Consider the following 24,865-nt stretch of genomic DNA (forward strand, 5'->3'; position numbering starts at 1 on the left):
CAGTGAAATCAAGGCGGGAATAAAAGTGTCTGAGAGCAAAACTGTTTTAGTTGCTCATTCCAACCAATCAGAGCTCAGCTTTCTTTTTCCCATCACAGTTTTAAAAGCTGAGCTCTGATTAGTTGTCATGAGCAACTAGAGAAGTTTTGCTATCCGACACTTCTGATAAATCCACCATGATTTTATTTCCAGTATATTTTCACAATAATGTATCAATATAGCAGACTCAAAATATATTAGATGAAAACTATGATGGGAAAATTAAAGCTGATCTTTGATTAATTGCCATGAGCAACTGGGGCAGTTTTGCTCAAGCAAGCAGTCCAATAAAAAATAATGATGGCACAAATTGGTAATTATTCTCTGTTGAGATCCTTAAAAGTAGCATTTTTACTAAATTCTCTAGTCACATCTGTTAGGTTGTAAGTGTAAGTTGTTGTAAAAAGATTCTTACTGTTGGCTGTATTTATGTACTATTTTATTTCATTAATCCCAATTGAACAAGTGACAGATACTTAGAAGTTTATGTCCAATGTCTGGCAAATTGTTGCTATGTTAAGGCACAGAACTGTGTAGAGCTGATCAAATGTGATATATATGAACCTCACTCCTCTGCGCTCCTTTTATCTGCCGTTGTGTACACATTTTAGAAAGACTGTCTGATAGGAGCAACAAAACAGGTCTAATGATGGTCTATGTGTTGCACTTCCAAGTGTTCCAAATGTTCCAAGTCTTCTTTCGCACTCTGCAGCTCACAGAAGGTACAGAGTGTACATCCATAGCCACCCAATCCCAGGAGAACTAGTTTTGCAATATGAGGAACTAGAACAATGGTTGTAGCAATGGTCCTGTTAAGGAGGCCCAGAAACAGATTTGTGGAACTCCTTCTAGAAGAGCTTAACTGATGGTGGATGATTGGAGATCTGGAGTGGCCGATCTGTTAATTTCCATGGGAATGAATGCAATGGTTGTAGCAATGGTCCTGTTAAGGAGGCCCAGAAACAGATTTGTGGAACTCCTTCTAGAAGAGCTTAACTGATGGTGGATGATTGGAGATCTGGAGTGGCCGATCTGTTAATTTCCATGGGAATGAATGCAGGTTCAGGTTTGCAGGAGAGTTTCCTCACTGCAGTTAGGACAGTCCTCCCAATCACTGGAAGGTGTGTATTGTTCAGCCACATAAAGTCCATTGCCCAAGCTGCGACTGGCATCCAACCCTCTGAATGCTTCAGATATCTTTGGCCTTTTCTGGCTAAAATTGTGTGCAACGAAGTAGCAGGTATTTTCACCCATGAGAAATTGCTGCCGACATTAGGTTTGTAAGAGGCATTTCCACAGCAGGCTTTAGTGTACCACCTGACATAGTTATCTCTGTCATTGGAGCCATGTACCTTGCAGCGTTTCTGCAGACTTTAATTGAATCAACAAAGACCCAACCACATTCCATTTTTCTGGTTTTGCCATGTATACTCCTCCCGAAACTCCAGTATTGACCTTGCATGAAGAAGAGGAGGGAGACAAAACATCCCGAGGAGCGAGGCTGGGAAGATGAAGAAGGAGAGATTTACTTTGAAACTGGAGCCCCAGGAGTATAGGTGAGATGGTGAAGAAATAGGGTTGCAATAGCAGCTGTGATTGCAGATATTGCATAATGGGCCAATGATCTTATAGCACAAACTGCCATCTGTGTGGCATTACTGGCTTGACAGGTAAGTGTGTGTGGGGGGGATTTTACCGTTTGAAACTGCACAGGATTTGGATAAAGATGTGCAAATGACAGGACCAGCAGAAGCAGTATTTATTATGTAAGTGCAAGGTACCGAGTGCATTTAAGAGGTGCTAACAGCTCTAACCCTTACCCTTTCGCTCTGAGGTGAAACTGGGTAAGTAGGTGACACATGAAAAAGCCATCAAAGCCATCAAGCATAAAGGCCCAGCAGATACATAGCCTTAAAAGAATAAAGAAAATTCCCACACCAATGAGAATTAAACCTGTGCCCAAATTTTTATCAAATACCTAGCTATTCTAATGGTAAATCGATTTTTAAGATGCCTCCAGCAATAGGCCCCCAGTGTCCCTGTATGTTGTGTGTTTGATTGTGTTGCTTAATTTAGTTAAGAAAACTTGTCTTCGTTGCATTAACATCTTAGTGAAAAGACTTTAGATTGTTCTTTCATCCTCACCTTCTTAAAGCTGTATCGGTTTCTTTATTATTTTAAGCCACTATTTTGGGGTACAAAATATGTATTGCCAAATCTTTAATAAAATATTTAATTCTGTGTTTTTTAATGTATTAAATTTAAAAATGTTCACTAATGTGGTATGAACAAAATTATAATTTTATTCTCTGGGAATCCAAATTTGTGTGTGTATATATATATATATATATATATATATATATATATATATATATATATACTGTATATTAAAGTAAAACTAACATTGCTGTATATACTTGAGTATATAAAAATAAATGTATACTCACCGCAGGCTATATACTGGGGGGCTGGGGCTACAGGCTATATAAAGGGAGGCAGGGGCTGCAGGCTATATAAAGGGGGACATGGGCTGCAGGCTATATACTGTGTGGCAGGGGCTGCTGACTATATACTGGGGGAATAGTGCTGACTGTATACTGGGGGTATGAGATGGTTTTCTATATACTGGGAGCAACTGGCTTCTGCCTATATACTGGGGGTATGAGTTGGCATGCTATATACTAGGCTTATACTCAAAGTTTTTGCAGTTTTGTGTCAAAATTAGGGGTTTTGGCTTATACTCGGGTATATACAGTAGCAAAAATATCTTGTTTAATCCCTGATCCAAGTGGTTTTGCTCAAAAAACAATTATAAAATTCCGGATCTTGGGAAAGCTTGGTGCAGCCTGGCTGCCGTACATAAACACATTACTTCCACATTTCTGAACTGTTCAGACAAGTACTTGCACCCTCTGCATATGTAGCTTAGTCTTTCCTGTAGCTTGTACCTTCTGCTGAAGGGGGCTAATTTCAAATGTCTATATCTTCTGAGCACTTTCTCCTAGAAACAGAAGTCATATTAGACAGAAGAATCTCCCTCCTTTAATATGATATAAGGATTGTGTATGGATGCTCAACTGAACCAGAGATATTCACTCTAAAACGTACAGATGGAAATCTCGGAAATAGAAAGCTGTATGTAAAAAACTCAAATTTTTACTACAACTTTAAATGGAACCTGTCATCAGAAATTGGCCTTATAAATCAATACCAGTTTGTTGCAAGGCAGCTTAATGCCTTTTAGATCAAATTTTGTTTGGTGGCCTCTTCCAGAAAATCATTTTTAGAGTAAAATGTAAAATGGTTGCATGGAGGCGGAGAGTTTAGTCCTGAAGTCAAGATCTTTCCACTTCATAATGCCTCCTATGCTAAGATTGATATCATGCATCAAACTTCAGGCAATCTGTACAGTGATGTCAATGGATGCGAGACCATCAATACAGTGAAGGGGGCGTTTAGAGGCAGGGAGAGCTTGACTTCAGGGTTAAAGTCTCCTCCTCCTTGACTTGAAACATACTGTTGGAAGTGCAATATGATGTGGCTTGAGACAATGTAAGGGTCTTTGTGGACAGAAGGATAGATAGGCCATAAATGCCTACAATCCTCCTAATAAAGATTGTACAAACAGGTTGCATGTGATAACAATGGACAGTGCTATTACACCTGGAGGGTCTAAGGCCATCCTGACATGAAGACACTGAGGACAGCTGCATGTCATTGCCCCCTGCAGATTCTCCCAGGTCTGGGGGGAAGCAAAGACTCAAATTACTTGTCCTGCACGTTTGTGTGATAAGAAGATATGGAAGCAAGGATGCCACCTATTGGTGGTATGGGCAATATATGTAGACTATGGGGGTATAAAGTAAGCACTTCCTCCCTTACCCTCTACCGATACACTTCCTTTCTCTCTGTCCCTTAGTTTACCCTTTATGTATATTTCCCTATATTGTACCCTTAATAAATCCCCTGTAAAGATCCATTGAATTGCCTTACAATAAAGGAAATCATTTTTATTGCTAAGTTAATAAAATATGAAATTAAACCCTATTCTGAATTTCTAGGTTCTTAGTACATTGGGATCCATATGCTGTCCATGATTTTCACATATAAAAAGGAGAGGCATTTAGTGAAGAAATATTTTAAATTGTTTTTCTTTGAAATGAAAAGTGGATCAACACCATACAAAATATGTAACATAAGGTAGGTATGTGCTCAGGGAAACTAATTGTAGTATGTGTCCTTTAAAGTTTTTAAATAGCATGACTAAGAAGGACCTACCAAGTTAATAGGGTTGGAGTAGATAATGCTAGTACACTTGTGGCAGGATACAGACAAGGATAGCGAGTAGAGATGAGCGAACACTAAAATGCTCGGGTACTCGTTATTCGAGACGAACTTTTCCCGATGCTCGAGTGCTCGTCTCGAATAACGAACCCCATTGAAGTCAATGGGAGACTCGAGCATTTTTCAAGGGGACCAAGGCTCTGCACAGGGAAGCTTGGCCAAACACCTGGGAACCTCAGAAAAGGATGGAAACACCACGGAAATGGACAGGAAACAGCAGGGGCAGCATGCATGGATGCCTCTGAGGCTGCTTAATCGCACCATTATGCCGAAATTATGGGCAACAGCATGGCCATGACAGAGTGACAGAATGAAGCTAGATAGCATGTAAAACATCCAATAATTGACCCTGACACTCTAGGGGACGGCATGCAGAGGCAGAGGCAGCGGCAGCAGGCTAGAGAGTGGCATGGCGACATACCCTAATTGGACTCAGGCTTCAAACCAATGGGTGTCAGAGAGGAACCAAAGGAGGTGAGCAAGAAGCGCTCAAATAATATCGGTACATGATAAAAGTTTGCCAGTATATTTTGTGGATTACACAGCAGGGTGGCGACAAAGTTAACATGGAAGCCATGAAAACAACCCAAAATTCTGCCTGACACAGCTCGTTTGATAAGGGGACCATGTATGCTTACAGTTCATGCCAGTCGCTGCACTGGCTGCCAGTCTCCTTTCGAATACAGTTTAAAATAATAATAACCCTCATCCATAAAGCTCTGTATAATGCTGCACCCCCCTACCTCTCCTCTCTTATCTCAGTCTATCGCCCAACCCGTGCTCTTAGATCCGCCAGTGATCTTAGATTAACCTCTACCCTAGTGCGGACCTCCCACTCGCGTCTCCAAGACTTCTCTAGAGCTGCACCAATTCTATGGAATGCTCTGCCCTGGACTATCAGACTAATACCTAACCTCCAAAGTTTCAAACGTGCTCTTAAAACCCATTTCTTTAGGCAAGCCTATAACACTCATTAACTGCATGAAGTTTTAACTCTTCTACTAACCCGTCCTGTGTCGTCCTCCCATCTGTTATCCAGCAACCAACAGGCACCAGACTTCTCTGCAGTCCCATTCACCCTGGACCTGGTATATAAGATGACGGCTGAGTGGTTCAAGCGACAGCAATTCCATTTATTATATTTTGTTCTATTCCCTAAGAAGAATGGCTTGACCGTTAAATATTCTTTTACCTCGTGTTACCCCATCATCTTCATAAACCGTAAGCTCTGGCGAGCAGGGACCTCACTCCTGTTGTTCCATACAAATGTTGTGCTCTGTTACAATACATTTGTATTTGTTTCCTATGATTTGTAAAGCGCTACGGAATATGATGGCGCTATATAAATAAAGATTATTATTATTATTATTATTGAGGCAGTGAACTAGTAGTAGATTAAAGGTGCTGCAACTATGTTAGTTGGATCTTGGGATGGAGCTGGCGCTCTGCAGCCAGGCGAGCTTTTGCCAATCCAAGCCCCTGTCTCTAGGCTACTCCCCAAACAGCACTTCTAAGAACCTTTTGTATAAGATCAAGTGTAGTAGCGTTCTTATAAGTTTAGGATATGGCGGGTGAGGGGAATGTAAACAGATGCGCAAGAAGCGCTGAAATAATATCCCTAAATGGTAAAAGTTTGCAAGTATATTTTGTGGATTACACAGCAGGGTGGCGACAAAGTTAACAACTTTGATGTGGAATGCCCTGTAATAGCTCTTGGGCGGTGTGCCTTTTATCGCCTAGGCTCAGCAGTTTCAGCACCGCCTGCTGTCGCTTAGCGACGGCACTGCTGCTGTGCCTAGAGCTACCGACTGATGGCGCCATGCCCACGGATGGTAATTCGGAGGAGGAGGAGGTGGAGGAGGGGTGGGAGGAGGTATAGTAGGCCTTTGAGACCTGGACCGAGGTAGGCCCCGCAATTCTCTGCGTCGGCAGTATATGACCAGCCCCAGGGTCAGACTCGGTCCCAGCCTGCACCAAGTTAAGTGTAGTAGCGTTCTTATAAGTTTGGGATATGGCGGGTGAGGGGAATGTAAACAGATGCGCAAGAAGCGCATGATGCGCATGGAGCTGGCGCTCCGCTGCCAGGCGAGCTTTCGCCAATTCAAGCCCCTGTCTCTAGGCTACTCCCCAAACAGCACTTCTAAGAACCTTTTGTATAAGATCAAGTGTAGTAGCGTTCTTATAAGTTTAGGATATGCCGGGTGAGGGGAATGTAAACAGATGCGCAAGAAGCGCATGATGCGCATGGAGCTGGCGCTCCGCTGCCAGGCGAGCTTTCGCCAATTCAAGCCCCTGTCTCTAGGCTACTCCCCAAACAGCACTTCTAAGAACCTTTTGTATAAGATCAAGTGTAGTAGCGTTCTTATAAGTTTAGGATATGCCGGGTGAGGGGAATGTAAACAGATGCGCAAGAAGCGCTGAAATAATATCCCTAAATGGTAAAAGTTTGCCAGTATATTTTGTGGATAACACAGCAGGGTGGCGACAAAGTTAACAACTTTGATGTGGAATCCATGAAAACAACCCAAATTTCTGCCTGACACACCTCGTTTGATAAAGGGACGATGTATGGAGGCAGCTATATGGACGACTTTTGGAGGTAGCAATGGAGACAACGTGTGGAGGCTGCTATGGAGACAATTTAATTTGGATAGTGCCTGTATGTGGCAGTCCCAAACATTTTTCAAACCAGAGGAGCAGGTAGGTGGCCCTCCAGTAAAATGGAATAGATTGAGTGCCTGTATGTGGCAGTCCCAAAAATGTTTCAAACCAGAGGAGCAGGTAGGTGGCCCTGCAGTAAAATGGAATAGATTGAGTGCCTGTATGTGGCAGTCCCAAAAATTTTTCAAACCAGAGGAGCAGGTAGGTGGCCCTCCAGTAAAATGGAATAGATTGAGTGCCTGTATGTGGCAGTCCCAAAAATGTTTCAAACCAGAGGAGCAGGTAGGTGGCCCTGCAGTAAAATGGAATAGATTGAGTGCCTGTATGTGGCAGTCCCAAAAATGTTTCAAACCAGAGGAGCAGGTAGGTGGCCCTGCAGTAAAATGGAATAGATTGAGTGCCTGTATGTGGCAGTCCCAAAAATTTTTCAAACCAGAGGAGCAGGTAGGTGGCCCTCCAGTAAAATGGAATAGATTGAGTGCCTGTATGTGGCAGTCCCAAAAATGTTTCAAACCAGAGGAGCAGGTAGGTGGCCCTGCAGTAAAATGGAATAGATTGAGTGCCTGTATGTGGCACTCACAAAAATTGTTTCAAACAGAGGACCGGGTAGGTGGCCCTCCAGAAAAATTAAATGCATGAAGTACTATAGCAAGAGCCAGTGGGCCCTGTCAAAAAATAGCCATTTTCCTCTGCTTTACTGTACAAAGAGGAGGAGAAGGAGGAAAATGAGGAGGAGGAGGAGTGGATCAATTATTCAGGTTGAGCTTCCTTCACCTGGTGGAGATTGGAAATTCTGAGAAATCCAGCCTTTATTCATTTTAATAAGCGTCAGCCTGTCAGCGCTGTCAGTCGACAGGCGTGTACGCTTATCGGTGATGATGCCACCAGCTGCACTGAAAACCCGCTCGGACAAGACGCTAGCGGCAGGGCAGGCAAGAACCTCCAAGGCGTACAGCGCCAGTTCGTGCCACATGTCCAGCTTTGAAACCCAGTAGTTGTAGGGAGCTGTGTGATCATTTAGGACGATGGTATGGTCAGCTACGTACTCCCTCACCATCTTTCTGTAAAGATCAGCCCTACTCTGCCAAGACTGGGGACAGGTGACAGTGTCTTGCTGGGGTGACATAAAGCTGGCAAAAGCCTTGTAAAGCGTACCCTTGCCAGTGCTGGACAAGCTGCCTGCTCGCCTACTCTCCCTCGCTACTTGTCCCGCAGAACTACGCACTCTGCCGCTAGCGCTGTCAGAAGGGAAATACTGTTTCAGCTTGTGCACCAGGGCCTGCTGGTATTCATGCATTCTCACACTCCTTTCCTCTGCAGGGATGAGAGTGGAAAGATTTTGCTTGTACCGTGGGTCCAGGAGAGTGAACACCCAGTAATCGGTGCTGGAATAAATTCTTTGAACGCGAGGGTCACGGGATAGGCAGCCTAGCATGAAATCTGCCATATGCGCCAGAGTACCAACGCGTAAGAATTCACTCCCCTCACTGGCCTGACTGTCCATTTCCTCCTCCTCCAACTCCTCCAACTCCTCTTCTTCTGCCCATACACGCTGAACAGTAAAGGACTCAACAATGGTCCCCTCTTGTGTCTCACCAACATTCTCCTCCTCTTCCTCCTCATCCTCCTCCACCTCCACCTCCTCCGATATGCGCTGAGAAACAGACCTGAGGGTGCTTTGGCTATCAACAAGGGAATATTCTTCCCCTGTCTCTTGTGACGAGCGCAAAGCTTCCGACTTCATGCTGACCAGAGAGTTTTTCAACAGGCCAAGCAGCGGGATGGTGAGGCTGACGATGGCGGCATCGCCACTGACCATCTGTGTTGACTCCTCAAAGTTACTCAGCACCTGACAGATATCAGACATCCACGTCCACTCCTCATTGTAGACTTGAGGAAGCTGACTGACCTGACTACCAGTTCTGGTGGAAGTTGACATCTGGCAGTCTACAATCGCTCTGCGCTGCTGGTAAACTCTGGATAACATGGTCAGTGTTGAATTCCACCTCGTGGGCACGTCGCACAACAGTCGGTGAGCGGGCAGTTGGAGGCGGCGCTGCGCTGCCCTGAGAGTGGCAGCATCTGGGCTGGACTTCCTGAAATGCGCACAGATGCGGCGCACCTTCGTGAGCAAATCAGACAGATTGGGGTATGTCTTGAGGAAACGCTGAACTATCAGATTTAACACATGGGCCAGGCATGGCACATGTGTCAGTCTGCCGAGTTGCAGAGCCGCCACCAGGTTACGGCCGTTGTCACACACAACCATTCCCGGCTTGAGGTTCAGCGGTGCCAGCCACAGATCAGTCTGCGCCGTGATGCCCTGTAATAGCTCTTGGGCGGTGTGCCTTTTGTCGCCTAGGCTCAGCAGTTTGAGCACCGCCTGCTGTCGCTTAGCGACGGCACTGCTGCTGTGCCTAGAGCTACCGACTGATGGCGCCGTGCCCACGGATGGTAGTTCGGAGGAGGAGGTGGAGGAGGGGTGGGAGGAGGAGGAGGCATAGTAGGCCTGAAACACCTGGACCGAGGTAGGCCCCGCAATCCTCGGCGTCGGCAGTATATGAGCAGCCCCAGTGTCAGACTCGGTCCCAGCCTCCACCAAGTTAACCCAATGTGCCGTCAGCGATATATAGTGGCCCTGCCCGGCAGCACTCGTCCACGTGTCCGTGGTCAGGTGGACCTTGTCAGAAACGGCGTTGGTCAGGGCACGGATGATGTTGTCTGACACGTGCTGGTGCAGGGCTGGGACGGCACATCGGGAAAAGTAGTGGCGGCTGGGGACCGAATACCGAGGGGCGGCCGCCGCCATGAGGTTGCGAAAGGCCTCGGTCTCTACTAGCCTATAGGGCAGCATCTCCAGGCTAAGCAATCTGGAGATGTGCACATTAAGGGCTTGGGCGTGCGGGTGGGTTGCACTATATTTGCGTTTCCGCTCCAGCGTCTGGGGTATGGAGAGCTGAACGCTGGTGGATGCTGTGGAGGATCGTGGAGGCGACGATGGGGTTTTTGTGGCAGGGTCCTGGGCAGGGGGCTGACTAGCAGCTGACACAGGGGAAGGAGCAGTGGTGTGCACGGCCGGAGGTGAACGGGCTTGTTGCCACTGAGTGGGGTGTTTAGCATTCATATGCCTGCGCATACTGGTGGTAGTTAAGCTAGTAGTGGTGGAACCCCTGCTGAGCCTGGTTTGGCAAATGTTGCACACCACAGTCCGTCGGTCATCCGGTGTTTCCTTAAAGAACCTCCAGACTTCTGAAGATCTAGCCCTCGCCGCAGGAGCCCTCGCCACGGGAGCTTCACTAGTTGACACATTTGGCGCTGATGCACCAGCTCTGGCCCTGCCTCTCCGTCTGGCCCCACCACTGCCTCTTCCAACCTGTTCTGGTCGAGGACTCTCCTCCGTCTCAGAAGCACTGTGTTCACCCGGCCTCTCAACCCAGCTTGGGTCTGTCACCTCATCATCCTCCGATCCCTCAGTCTGCTCCCCCCTCGGACTTCCTGCCCTGACAACAACTTCCCCACTGTCTGACAACCGTGTCTCCTCATCGTCGGACACCTCTTTACACACTTCCACTACGTCAAGAAGGTCATCATCACCCACAGACTGTGACTGTTGGAAAACCTGGGCATCGGAAAATTGCTCAGCAGCAACCGGACAAGTGGTTTGTGACTGTGGGAAGGGTCCAGAAAACAGTTCCTCAGAGTATGCCGGTTCAAATGCCAAATTTTCCTGGGAGGGGGCAGACTGGGGGGGAGGAGGCTGAGGTGCAGGAGCTGGAGGAGTGGCGATTTCGGTGACATGGGTGGACTGCGTGGAAGACTGACTGGTGGTGGACAAATTGCTCGAAGCATTGTCAGCAATCCACGACATCACCTGTTCGCACTGTTCTGGCCTCAACAGTGCTCTACCACGAGTCCCAGTAACTTCAGACATGAACCTAGGGAGTGTAGCTCTGCGGCGTTCCCCTGCTCCCTCATCAGCAGGTGGTGTCTCACCCCGCCCAGGACCACGGCCTCTGACCCCTGCAGTAGTTGGACGCCCACGTCCCCGCCCTCGTCCTCTACCCCTAGCCCTCGGGTTAAACATTTTTAAAATGAGAGTTATAACTTTATTTTTTTTTTTACTTTTTTATGTTTTTTTTTGTGTTTTTTTTTTTTTTTGTGTTTTTTGTTTTTTTTTGAGTTTTTAAAACCAAACAATGCTATCCTATTGCTATGGCTATTTTCTAGCCAAGTATCAAAGCACACTACTATGCCAGATGAGATGACACTGAGTTAGTGCCTAATTGAAATCCAACCCCTACTAAATTTTCCCACTTCGGTCTTTGCTATGGATATGTGCGTCACTAAGCGCAGAACACAGCGGTCGCAAGTCTCACTACAAATTGCTCAGAATTGGCTAGTACATGCACTGCAGAAAGTACAGCCACCAGCAGATCAACCAGAAATCAAATATATAGAACGCTACTGTATGCGTAAGTAAGCTCTTTGTATTCTCCTATGGCTATTTTCTAGCCAAGTATCAAAGCACACTACTATGCCAGATGAGATGACACTGAGTTAGTGCCTAATTGAAATCCAACCCCTACTAAATTTTCCCACTTCGGTCTTTGCTATGGATATGTGCGTCACTAAGCGCAGAACACAGCGGTCGCAAGTCTCACTACAAATTGCTCAGAATTGGCTAGTACATGCACTGCAGAAAGTACAGCCACCAGCAGATCAACCAGAAATCAAATATATAGAACGCTACTGTATGCGTAAGTAAGCTCTTTGTATTCTCCTATGGCTATTTTCTAGCCAAGTATCAAAGCACACTACTATGCCAGATGAGATGACACTGAGTTAGTGCCTAATTGAAATCCAACCCCTACTAAATTTTCCCACTTCGGTCTTTGCTATGGATATGTGTGCCACTAAGAGCTAAACACAACGGTAGCAAGTCCCCCTGCTAATTCCTCACAAAATGGTACTAGATGCAAATTAAAATAAAAAAAGTCGAACGTTATTGTAGCCCTAAGAAGGGCTGTTGGGTTCTTTGAGAATCACTCCTGCCTAACAGTAAGCTAATAGAACACCCTAACGCTTTCCCTGACCAGCAGCAGCTCTCTCCCTAGCGGCATCCAGACACAGAATGATCCGAGCAGCGCGGGCAGCGGCTAGTCTATCCCAGGGTCACCTGATCTGGCCAGCCAACCACTGCTATCGACGTGTAAGGGTACCACGTCATGCTGGGTGGAGTGCAGAGTCTCCTGGCTTGTGATTGGCTCTGTTTCTGGCCGCCAAAAAGCAAAACGGCGGGAGCTACCATTTTCTCGAGCGGGCGAAGTATTCGTCCGAGCAACGAGCAGTTTCGAGTACCCTAATGCTCGACCGAGCATCAAGCTCGGACGAGCATGTTCGCTCATCTCTAATAGCGAGCTCTAATTTAGCAAGTCTTCGGTTGAAGCAGAGGAACGCTGTGGGGGTCATTTACTAAGGGTCCGATTTGCCCGACGTGTTACCCGAATATTTCTGCCGATTTTTGCGCCGATTTTCCCTGAATTGCCCGGGTTTTTGGCGCACACGATCGGATTGTGGCGCATTGGCGCCGGCGTGCACGCAACGGAAATTGGGGGTGTGGCCAAACGAAAACCCGACGGATTCGGAGAAACAACCGCATTTAAAAAGAAAAAGTGTCGCTGGACACGCGCTTACCTTCACCCGGCAATGGACCGTGAACTCCGGCGGACCTCGGCGGACTGCAGCGCAGCAGCGACACCTGGTGGACGTCAGAGGAACTGCCTTAGTGAATTGCCGGAAGACCCGAATCCACCGCAGAGAACACGGCGCTGGATCGCGAATGGACCGGGTAAGTAAATCTGCCCTTTTCACAGCGTCATTGTGTTCCGCCCATTTCCTGTGTCTCCTGCTAACCTGGAGCTCCTAGCGCACACATCATTCTTTTGCTTCGTCCCAGGACCTGCTACCTTCTATCAGTATTCAGAGCACGTCTTGGGATGCTTTTATTAAAGGTCAATAGTGTTACTTAGTGGACCACACGGAATGAGGCATTTCGGTGCCCCAGTAAGACAAGCAAAATTGCACCCAACCCCCCCTTCCCCTAAATTGTAGAAAAAATGTGTCAGAATAAGGTTGATGATGCCCCCAATTTAAAAAAAAATCATAAGAAAGAAATCCAAGAAGGTTACTGCTTTGGGATCATATACAATTAGGCCTTTTAGTAGTATATTTATAGCGCTAATAGAAAAATATGTCTCTCCAGCAAAATGACTACACATATAGATAGCCACCTGAAATGTATATACCGCAAATATTAACATAATATGACTGTGGCCTCTCTACACTCCATCCCTAAAAAAATCAGTCAACAGGTAACAGCTAAGTTCTCCACAATGTGCCCCCTGCATTTACAGATAATACAACGTGACCTCGCAATATATTATTATATATACTACTGTATACTTTCCCCACATTAATTCATATTTAACAGCAAATACTAATTAATTTAGATAGTAGACCACCCACAGTATATATGCAACCCTGCACAAGCCCCCAGTATATAGGTAGCCCCAGCACATGCCCCCAGTATATATATAGCCCAAGACTCTCAGATCATGCCCCCAATATATAGGTAGCCCCCACACATGTTTAAGATTATATAGAAAACCCTGGCACAAGCCACCAATAAATATATATATATATATATATATATATATATATATATATATATATATATATGTAGCCCCAGGCTCTCAGAACATGCCCCCCAGTATAGAGGAAGCCCCATTATATGCTTCCAAGTATATATGTATCTCAAGGCTCTCAACACATGCCCCCAATATATCGGTAGCCCCCACACATGCCCCAACAGTATATAAGTAGCCCAACACATGCCCCAGAAGCATATAGGTAGACCCCACACATGCCCCATCCATATATCGGTAGCCCCCACACATGATCCCTTACCCCTGGTCCGCGCCCTGGGCCATAGAAATTCAATCGGCTCGGTGCCTCCGCTCCCCCTGCTCACCCAGTAGCGATGCCATTGGGCTTTTGACTAGAGTCGGGAAATAAGAGCATGAGTGACTTACAGTGATTGATGCTACAATGGAGAATTTTAGGAAATAAACAAATATGTTTTCCAGGATGGGACACCAGGTGTCACTGCAGTGCTGAAGTCCGCCGAGGTCCGCTGGAGTTCACCAAGCTAGGATGGGTGCAGGTAAGTGCGTGTCAAGCAAAGCATTTTTTAATAAAATACGGTGATTTTTCTGAATCCGTCGGGTTTTCCGATGGCCACGCCCCCCGATTTCCGTTGCGTGCATGCCGGCGCTGATGCGCGGCATTTCAGTGAAAAACAGTAATATTCGGGAAACACGTCGGAAAAACGCAATTCGGGCCCTTAGTAAATGACCCCCACTGTCTTTCCAAACCATAACTTGTTGGAACATAAAGGTGACCCTGAATAGTTCTTGACAATTCCCGTGGACCAGATGCACATGCCTTGTGAGCCACCTTTTTTGATGCACTCTTCTGGGCTCGGACATGTACCCCCTGTAGGGTGAGTAACAAGGCGGGCCAGGACAGTAATGCCCTGGACAGTCAAATTATGTTAAAAAGCTGCCATAGCTTATAGCTGAAATCTTTACCAAAGTAAACCTGGCATAGATTTAAATTCCTAGGCTCTAAATGGCGCTAGTATTGTTTATGCTTTCAACTTTTTAGCCCCTTACAGCCCCTTTACTTCTCGTGACATTATTTATTATTCCATGCCATGTACTGGGAAGCTGGAAAAAAATTCCAAATGTGGTAAAATTGGCAAAAAAATGCATTTGCATCACTTTTTTGTGGGCTAAGTTTTTACGACTGACACGGGTGCTCCTGCGACCCACCTCACTGCTTGCAGGCCACTGTACCTTGCCTTGGCTGCCACCGCTGACAAAGTCGCACCTGTGGAACAACCTGGTAGTACCACAGTGCAGCAAGTCCAACCTGCTTTTCGGTCCCAGGTGTCAGCTTACGTCATCGTCTGTGGTGGTCCTGTGGGTCCACGACTTTCACTGAGCGCTCCAAATAACACATCTGCTTTATTCTTTGGTTCGGTACAATCACAGTAATACCAAATATATATATAGATTTTATTGCGTTTGAATACATTTTCAAAAATGATGTGTAAAGTGTAATTTTTTATGAAATGAGCTGACATTTTCATTACTACCATTTTGATCATTTTTTATGTAAAAATGGTGCAAAAGTAGTGTTTACTGCCAGGAATAACCGTTTTTATATTTTGATTTGATTTTGAGATGCGGCGATACCAATTTATTACGGTTTGCATCACCTCTAGGGAAAGAGGGGTGATTTGAACTTTTAAATTTTACATTTTTATTATTATTTTTTAAACTTTTTTTTAATTTGTCTTAGACCCTCTATGGTTCATTAACCCTAGATGTTGTAATTATTCCTACCATATTCTGCAATACTACTCTATTCCAGTTTATGGCATTTTTGCAAAGTATTTATTACAATGAGCCATGATTGTAATAAAGAAGAAGACCCAAGGCTGTCATGGCAACTGATCGCCGCCCCCTGATGATGTTCGTGGGAGCAATGATTGGAACCAAGATGGCAGGGCCCACACGCTGCTGTCTTTTAAATCCCAACAATGTTTTCCGATGCTGGCAGCATCGACAGGGTTCATACCAAATTTTTTTAATGTTGTGGCTATTTTTATTATTCTCGTTTTTGTGTTTTATATATTGATTTGATTGCAATCTAATGTCTATTTCAATGACTTGTGGTTTATTTTATAAAAGTTATTTATGTATAAAAGTTGTTTTTCACTTGATTGCCAAAGTCCAACCAGTGGTAACATCTTTGAATAAAACATTAAAGGGAACCTACCACCACGATTCTACCTATAAAGGTAGATCGGGTGGTAGGTGGATCAATAGGACGTGAGGATAGCCCGCCTGTGCAGCTCCGGCTTCGGAGCACTGACCGAGCAGGCGCGAAGAATGCCCCAGTGGCCGCATAACGAAATTTGCATATAAAGCTAATAAAAGTTATCAAAAAGTGCGGGGACGTGAGGATTAGCCCTTAAAAGGGCTATCCTCACGTCCTATTGATCCACCTACCACCCGATCTACCTTTATAGGTAGATTCGTGGTGGTAGGTTCCCTTTAAACAGCACAATATACACTACAGTATGATGACTACACCAGATTCTAGATATCTAATTTCATTACCAAAAAAAAAATATAATTAATTAAAGTTTCTATTATTTGCTAGAAATTTTTGAAGTGCCATCTTTATGTCCTGGTTTCTGAGACTATAAATGATAGGGTTAAACAGAGGAGTAAATACAGTGTGCAGTGAAGAAATAATCTTATTCATGAGTATTGAAGCTCCTTTAGATGGGATCATGTATTTAACTATTAGTGTCCCAAAAAAAGTCCCCACAACAATAAGATGAGAACTGCAGGTAGAAAAGGCTTTGTGTTTGCCGGTTGTAGATGGTATCTTTGCTATGGTGTGGAAGATATACACATAGGTTACAATGATAAAACCACAAGGTAAAATAAATAGCGGAACAGAAAATACAAGTGCCTCCAGTTCTGTTAAAGAAGTATCTGAACAAGAAAGCTGTTGGAGAGGAAAAACTTCACAATAGAAACTGTCAATGATATTTTCATGACAATAATTAAAATTTGATATGGGTAAAACTCCTACAATACCAAGAGTAAGACTCAGTATCCATGGCCACAGTGAAAGATTAATCTGCTGATTAAAGTCCATAATAACATGGTATCTTAGGGGGTTGCAGATGGCCAAGTATCGGTCATAGGACATCACCGACAGAAGAAAACATTCAGTATCAATTGTCACACTATAGAAGTATAATTGAGTGATGCAGCCAACAAAAGTTATCAATTGTCTACCTAGCAGAATAGCAACAAGCATGTTGGGAACAATTGTTGAGGAAATTACAAGATCAGAAACAGAAAGATGACAGAGGAAGTAATACATGGGGGACTGGAGCTGGACATTGGTGGAGAATAGGATGATGATCAGAAGGTTTCCGATTACTGTAATAAGAAAGATGATCAAGAAAAGAATAAAGAGTAAAATACCAAAGCTGTGGAGGTTTCCAAAACCCAATAGAATGAATTCTATCAGTCTTGTTTGGTTCATTGTAGACAAACTGAATTATCAAATATGTAATCTAGAGTACAAAGAGAATAAATATCCTACTCACAGTAACCACCACAGGGAACATGTCACCAGCATTTTCACTTATTGTCATGAGTCAGGGGTAGTGGACCCACTGAACCACCGCGGACGATAACGTAAGACGACACCTAGGAGCGGAGTCTAAGTGGCACCCGGTGTCCACCAATGCCCCTGCAAAGTGGACTTGCTGTGTCGTGGTAACACCTGGTGGTGGCAAAGGCGAGGTACAGAATCGTGAGGCAGAATCGTGGTCAGGGACAGGCAGGAGGTCGAGACAGGCAGCACAGGATCGAGTTCAGGAGCAAGGCAAAAGGTCAAGGCAAAGGGCAAGAAACACAGATTTTACGATGCTATGAGAGCACAAAGATCAAGTCAGGCTTGCAGGAAGAGGCCGGCTTTAAATTGCGGTGCTTTAAATTGCCCTTTAAATTGGCCATTTAAATTGTGCCACTAAAAAGTCCAATTTGTCCTGCAGTTAACAAACCCTAACACAATTCTGTAAATGTAAAAATAAAAAAAGTTATTGCTTTTGAAATGAGGGGAGTAGAAAACAGAAACGCAAAAAATGAAAAAAAGGGCTAAGTGGTGTAAGAGTTAAGGGAGGAAACTTTAGTTGATTCATTGGGGCAGATTTATCAAGCAGTCTGAAAGTCAGAATATTTCCAGTTGCCCATGGCAACCAATCACAGCTCCCCTTTAAAATATTCATGAGCACTGGTGAAATGAATGCTGAGCTGTGATTGGTTGCCATGGGCAACTGGAAATATTCTGACTTTCAGACTGCTTGATAAATCTGCCCCACTATGTACTCTCATGCTTAAATTATTTTTATATAATAAAACCTATTCCAGACTCGTAAGATTTTTTACTATAAGGTGGAGAAAATATACATTTCATTATTTTACATGCTTTGAGAATGAAAGTTAGATTCTGCATCTGCATCAGGGTAACTACAGCATTCTCAAGGTATGTTTGGTTTACAATGCATAAAAACAAATGGTAGATTTCCTTTCATGTTTAGGGAACTAATGGAAATGGTTTGAAACAAAATACTATCATGTTCTGGTTTCCTATATGTAATTTGAAATGGATTCAATAGATGTTTAAATAATAATAATGACCAAAAAGTATTCTTTTAAAAAGTTCTTTATTGTTTTAAACCACCTAGGAACAGTAATAAGAAAATAAATATAAACACAGACAGCTTTGCATTTTGCCTCCCTTACCATCATTGATAAGATGTTCAGGTGTTCAGATGTTGGATTGGACATCAAAAATATTTTCTAGACAGGTCGTTTAGGGATGGATTCAGTGTACACCTGTGGATAAATGTATATTAAAGGGGTTGTCTGCCTCTTTAAAAATCTAGCAGGCAGGCTGGAGAGGTAAGTTTTAAAATAAGAAAGCTGTACTCACCTCCTCCATTGCTTCTGGGTCCTGCGCCGCCCTCTTGCTGGTTCCATTTTTACGGGGCATGGAAGCTCCACTGAGTTTGGCTTCCGGCCGGCGCTGTATGCTGTGCTGAGATATGGGGACGGGTCAAACGGGAAGTCAAACTCAGCAGAGCCTCTGTGCCCCTGTAATCAAACAGGGGCACGGATCAGTGAGATGGCGGCGTGGAATCCAGGGAGGGGCGGAGGAGGTGAGTACAACTTTCTTTTTTTCAAACTTACCTCCCCATCCCGCCTGCTCGTTTTTTTTAAGCAGTTGAACAACCCATTTTAACTTCACTGTCCATTTCATTAAAAAATTATGATTTATATTTGCTTTCTTTCACCCCCTGAATATATAAATCAGCTGACTAAACTTTGTTTACATCTGTGTCAGCATTTTCCTCATACAGTTCATACTCTCATGCTGAGATTACGCTGAATTCACATTAGTCAGCAGTCTGAACAGTGCTTTAGTGGCTGGCCTGTGTATCACATTGACCAAGTGATAAATTTATCATGATATTTACCATGTATGTAAAAAAATGCATATATAAAACCAAAATTTTTTTTATTCTAGAAACCAAAAAAAATAAAATTAAAAGATTTTACATTGAATGAGATTGAGTATGCTGCCTTCAATGGGGAAACAAGTATAGTGCAGAAAAATAAAAAATTTTTGGAAATCCAACACAAATTTAATTTTTTTGTTCTACCATATTTTCATATGTCTAAAAAAATAACTCTTAGTTTTCTTTAACTTTCTTTAACTCTTAGTGGTCTTTAAATAAAACGATTACATGAATAAATCTGTATAAGCCATCAATAGTCTTGAGAATAATGTCCAGGACTTACTGGTACCGTCTGAAGCACAGGCAGTGACTTCACAATATATCAGTGTCATCACCTTTCTTATATTCTTTTTTATTGCCTTGTGCTGGGTTAAATATCTAGGGATGTTATTATTTTTATGACCCACAGGAATCCTTTTTCTCTCAATTGTGTAATTGTTAGAAAATCCCATATACCCTGCATTCATTGAAATTTGTTGAGAACAATATAACCTAAAAGTGATCCAAATGAATATCCCAGAGGTCTGGATTTGTATAATAATTACAGATGAGTTGGTTATGGTTCAACAAGTTCATTTAAATTCTCAAAAAAGTTTGACCAGAACATGAGCCCCAATTAAATCGATGGGGATCAGGATTGTAACATCCAAAAATGCCTGTAAAATGGGGCTTTAAGGGGTAGAGGGTTGAAAAATGTTGGGAACAACAAGCAGTTGGCTTGCCCAAACCGGGATAAGGAGAGTATTAGAAGTAATAACATTTAAAAAATAATCAAACATGATAAATAGTATAAAATAATAATAATTATAATAATAATAATAATAATAATAATAAAATACTGTTAATTTTACTGCACTAAAAGATGGTTTTGGTAGTGATGAGAGGACCCGACAAGCACTGTTTAGGAGCAGAGCTAAAAATTTAAAATAATTGCCATATTTAAGGCAGTGTGAAGTACTACATGTACACAAAACTTTCTTTTATAGAAACTATTGACAAAAACATAAACTAATTAACAAAGAGTTTTGCTCCCATTGCTCACAGGATGGGTTGTTGGAAAAACAGCGTCCAGGTTCTCAGGCATGGGACAGTTTTGAAGAGAAAAAAAAGAGGGGGAGATGGATGAGCTTTGTCTCAGCAGGATGGCACCCAGCCCAACTCACTGGCATTACATAAGCAGGACTGGGGGATGCTAAGGAGGAGGAAATATGTCCTTACCTCACATGAGCCACTACATGCTCCAGTGCCTGCGCTACCAACGCAGAGTTGTCAGCATTGTCAATAGTGGAGATCCTGTTGGATCACCACTGTAAGGATAACATAACATCCTTAATAACCCCACTACAGTTTGATAGAATGCACCGGTAGAGGCATTAATGGTGCCTCATCCGAGGTTGAGACCTTAGTGGCAGTATGAGGCCAAGGAGGAGAAAGTTGCTAAAGCAGCATGGACAACAGCACCATCTCGGAAGGGACAGTAAGCATTGTGACAAGGTGGAACAACCTGTTCAGTTCTCCACAATGTCCACCGATGTGCCACCATCAGATACGGCCTGTGGTACCAGGAAGCAGACTGTGAGTCTGTCAATGGTCATTCGAAGGTGAATATGACTAACTTTGTGGATGAGTATCTGATGACACATCTCCCGGTAATGGATGCCCTTCCCATTCAATTTCGGGGCCAGAGTTTGCCTTCTATGGCAAGTGTCCTATCCAAACATGTGTTCGGCAATACCAGAGGTTTCGTCACCAACAAGAGGATTTGCCTATACATATTCAAAGTGGACATTCTTACATTCATTAAGATAAACCAGGCATGGATTCCATGGGACTTGGCTGTGCACGTGTGACTGGTTAAAGTATTGCCTCCTTCCTCCTCTGCCTCTTAACCCTTACATCACCACATGCATCTCCAACTCCTCTCCCTCTCCCGGGCCTCTGACACTTGTCTCAAATTATTATTTTGTTTTTATTTATTCTTATTCTTTTATTACATTTTTTATTTTATATTTATAATTTTAAGTACTTTACCCAACCCATTTTATGAAGGGGCATTGCCCTGTTTATTGATGAACAGACCAAAAATCTGGATACCCATTGTGTCTTTTATTACAGTGAGAGGAAGGGCTCAGTTTTTCCCATTGCGTCTGTTATGGTAGTGAGAGGAAATGATCTGGTTTTTCCCATTGCATCTTTTCTGGCAGTGAGAGTAACTCCCCTGGTGTTGAAGCTCCCATCTGACATTGACGGCTCAGTGGTGGTTTAGAGCACTGTGCTCCCATAATGGAAATTACAGATGTCAAAGCATTAATGCAGTTTTCCTGAAAATTTTATTATTTCAAGACCTCGACACTTCTTTTCTGATGGATGTATTTGTGTGTGCTATTCACTGACAGGAGCAACTTTTCAAGGTATGATGATGATGATTTTTCACAGATGACTTTTTCATTTTGGATGGAAAAAGTCATCTGTAAAAAATAACTTGAAGTTATTGTTCCCTAGATTGCTTTATTGCATATGTTCTGGAGTTTAATCAATTCTTCTTAACAATGTTGCCTCCGTTGAGTTTTGGGGAAAATTTGTTTATGCATTTACTAATGTTTTCGGATGCAGCCCTTCTTAAAGCCCTCACTTTATAAATTTTTCTGTTTTCAGAAACAAATGAGGTCTTGTTTTTTTTGTGTAACAAAATGTACTTCCTATTGGCATCATTTAAAAATCTGTGTTATGTACTGTGAAGCTGTAAAAATTTTCCAAATTTGGTAAAATTGATGTTTAATTTTTTTTTTCACAAAACTTACAAGGTACAATCACAAAATGATACATCTGCTTAAAATGATTAAGTCATTAAACTGGGCTCATTAAAATGTTTGAAAAACAAAATTAAATAGCTAAGCAAAGTTTTAATACCTTAAAAACATAAAGCTGATTTTTATCTCTGTATTATGAGTTGCCAAATTGCAATGTAACTAATATTCTTAGGATTTAGTTTGTGATTCAAAATTTTTGTATTTATTTACTTTTTCAACTTTCCTTCAAATTTTCTTTATTAACTTTTAAGTTCCTCCTAGAGTTAGTCATGGCTGACTGCAGTATAATACATTGGTCAGAATCCTCGTATTAGGCCACCCTCTTTCTCTAGGCTTAACAATTGCAATGCAGTTAGTGTAGTTTGCCTCAGTAATGTGCGCCAGTATTGAATTATCGGGCGAATGATCTTCAATTATATGGTGCGGTCCTCACTGCACTGGAAGGATGCACGTTTTTAATTTTGGTACATCTGTAATATACAGCGTGTGACACAATTGTGTCAAGTTGGAGTAATCAATGCGTTGAAAACTCTGACTAATGGTACCACGTCCCTTTAGGTGTACAGTGTAAGTGTAAGATACAGTACAACCATGACACAATACTGGCACTAACACTTCATAAATACAGGTGCAAGCACATTACAGGTTCTTTTAGGTGCAATGGTAGAAACAAAACTGGTGCAGCCAGTTTAATAAACCTGGGCTAATGTAAATTGGGGGAAACTATGCTGGTATGTGCGCTTCTATGAAGATTGTCCACCATCTTGAATCTTTCTCACTACCCTTTGCAATAATTTCACGTGGCTGCATTAAAAATTCAGAAACTAATTAAAATATTCCCTAGTTTATCATCCCCAAACAGCCCTGCCATGATTATTTTATATAGAGTCTTCTTATGGTTTAATTATATACAGCCCTAGCATGGTTCTATTAAATAGAGCCTTCCATTGATTCATTATATGCAGCCCCCCCTCACCAGGCGCTAACAGGCTGTAGGAGACTGAAATTCAACCAGGTAACCCAGGGGTATTTATGGTGCTGGTGCTGACCCTGGTTGTAAAGAAAGATGAGAGAAAAATCAAATATTCAATTTGTGGAGATCTAGCCAAAATTTCTAAAAGATTTAGTTTGTGTCTTAATCTATTGGGCCCAATATAGCTACAATTTTCCAAGAAATGATTATATAACCCCCTCAGCTGGTTACACATCGGCCCTATAGTCCATGTACATGATATACTTTTAGTGATAGGGATTCGATTCACCGAGTTCCCCAAATTTTCTGACATTTAAAATAACAAGTATTTCCTGGCTGCAGAGAGCCTGTAGGGTGTTGTGGAACACCGTGCCATGCTCAAATATGCATTTGGAATGTGGTTTGGTCTTCAAACAATGCTGGGTTTTAGTATGACACGCACATGACAGCCGCAGCTCTTAGAATCGCTTCACTCTTCAATTCTATGGGCACTTACAGAGGCCAACTTCCCCAAATAAGTGAAGCAGGAACGCAGCCTGACAAGGTAACATCCGTGCCTGCTTGAAAGGACTGAGCTGAGGGCCAAAATCCCACTGTAACATCAAAGAGTGCACTCTGTTTACACTGACATCAGATGATTCCATAGATTACGACAGAACCTGTTCTGTTAAACGCGGATACATTTAGAAACCCCCCAAAGGAGTGGAGAGGGTGTCAGCAGTAATTTTGCATTGATGTCACTGACCATTTTGCCTTTATTTTCATCCATCAGTGTCCACTTTCAATCAGTCAATAATCCATCAGTATTGCTAAAGCCAAAAACAAACAATTGTAGATGGTACAATTGTAGATGGTACCATTGTAGATGGTATCTTTGCTATGGTGCTGAAGATATACACATAGGTTACAATGATAAAACCACAAGGAAAGATGAATAGTGGCACTGAAAACAGAAAGACTCTCAGTTCTACAACAGAAGTGTCTGAGCAGGAAAGTTTCTGAAGAGGATAAACATCACAAAAGATATGGTCAATAACATTGTTTTGGCAAAAATCAAAGTTCGATATAGGTAAGACTCCTGGAAGATTAAGAGTAAGACCAAGTAACCAAGGCCATATTGAGAGAAATACCTGATGTTTGAAGTCCATGATACTAGACAGTATCTTAGTGGGTTGCAAATGGCCAAGTATCGATCATAGGACATCACTGACAGTAGAAAACATTCAGCAAATGTTGTACCACTGAAGAAGTATAACTGGGTGATGCAGCCAATGTAAGTCATCTTCTTTTCTCCAAATAGAATAGCACCGAGCATGTTGGGAACAACAAATAAGTGAAGCAGGAACGCAGCCTGACAAGGTAACGTCCATGCCTGCTTGAAAGGACTGAGCAGAGGGCCAAGATCCCACTGTAACATCAAAGTGTGCACTCTGTTTACACTGACATCAGATGATTCCATAGATTACGTCAGAACCTGTTCTGTTAAACGCGGATACATGTAGAAACCCCCCAAAGGAGTGGAGAGGGTGTCAGCAGTAATTTTGCATTGATGTCACTGACCATTTTGCCTTTATTTTCATCCATCAGTGTCCACTTTCAATCAGTCAATAATCCATCAGTATTGCTAAAGCCAAAAACAAACAAGAGTTAATCCAAAACAGAGATGAGCAGTAAATGGGATATTTGCATGTCCTCTGTCTTCTGTATCCACTCCTGCTTTTGGCTATCAATCCTGTAGCTTTTCATTCCTTCTGACAGTTGAAATGAAGGGGAAAATCAAACTTAGTGGCAACGTCATAGAGT

General features: G+C 43.0%; 1 protein-coding gene across 1 annotated transcript; it reads right to left on the reverse strand.

Moving 5' to 3' along the window:
• Positions 1-16,308: 16,308 nt before the first annotated feature.
• LOC140065974 (olfactory receptor 10A3-like) lies at positions 16,309-24,210 on the reverse strand. Its single transcript, XM_072113535.1, has 4 exons — positions 24,193-24,210; positions 23,920-24,060; positions 18,694-18,854; positions 16,309-17,248 (listed from the first exon to the last, which is right to left on the reverse strand). The coding sequence occupies exons 1-4, from the start codon at positions 24,208-24,210 to the stop codon at positions 16,309-16,311; spliced, it is 1,260 nt and encodes a 419-aa protein (XP_071969636.1).
• Positions 24,211-24,865: the final 655 nt, after the last annotated feature.

The sequence above is a fragment of the Engystomops pustulosus genome, chromosome 6, assembly GCF_040894005.1.
Source record: "Engystomops pustulosus chromosome 6, aEngPut4.maternal, whole genome shotgun sequence".
In the NCBI taxonomy this organism is placed as follows: Eukaryota; Metazoa; Chordata; class Amphibia; order Anura; family Leptodactylidae; genus Engystomops; species Engystomops pustulosus.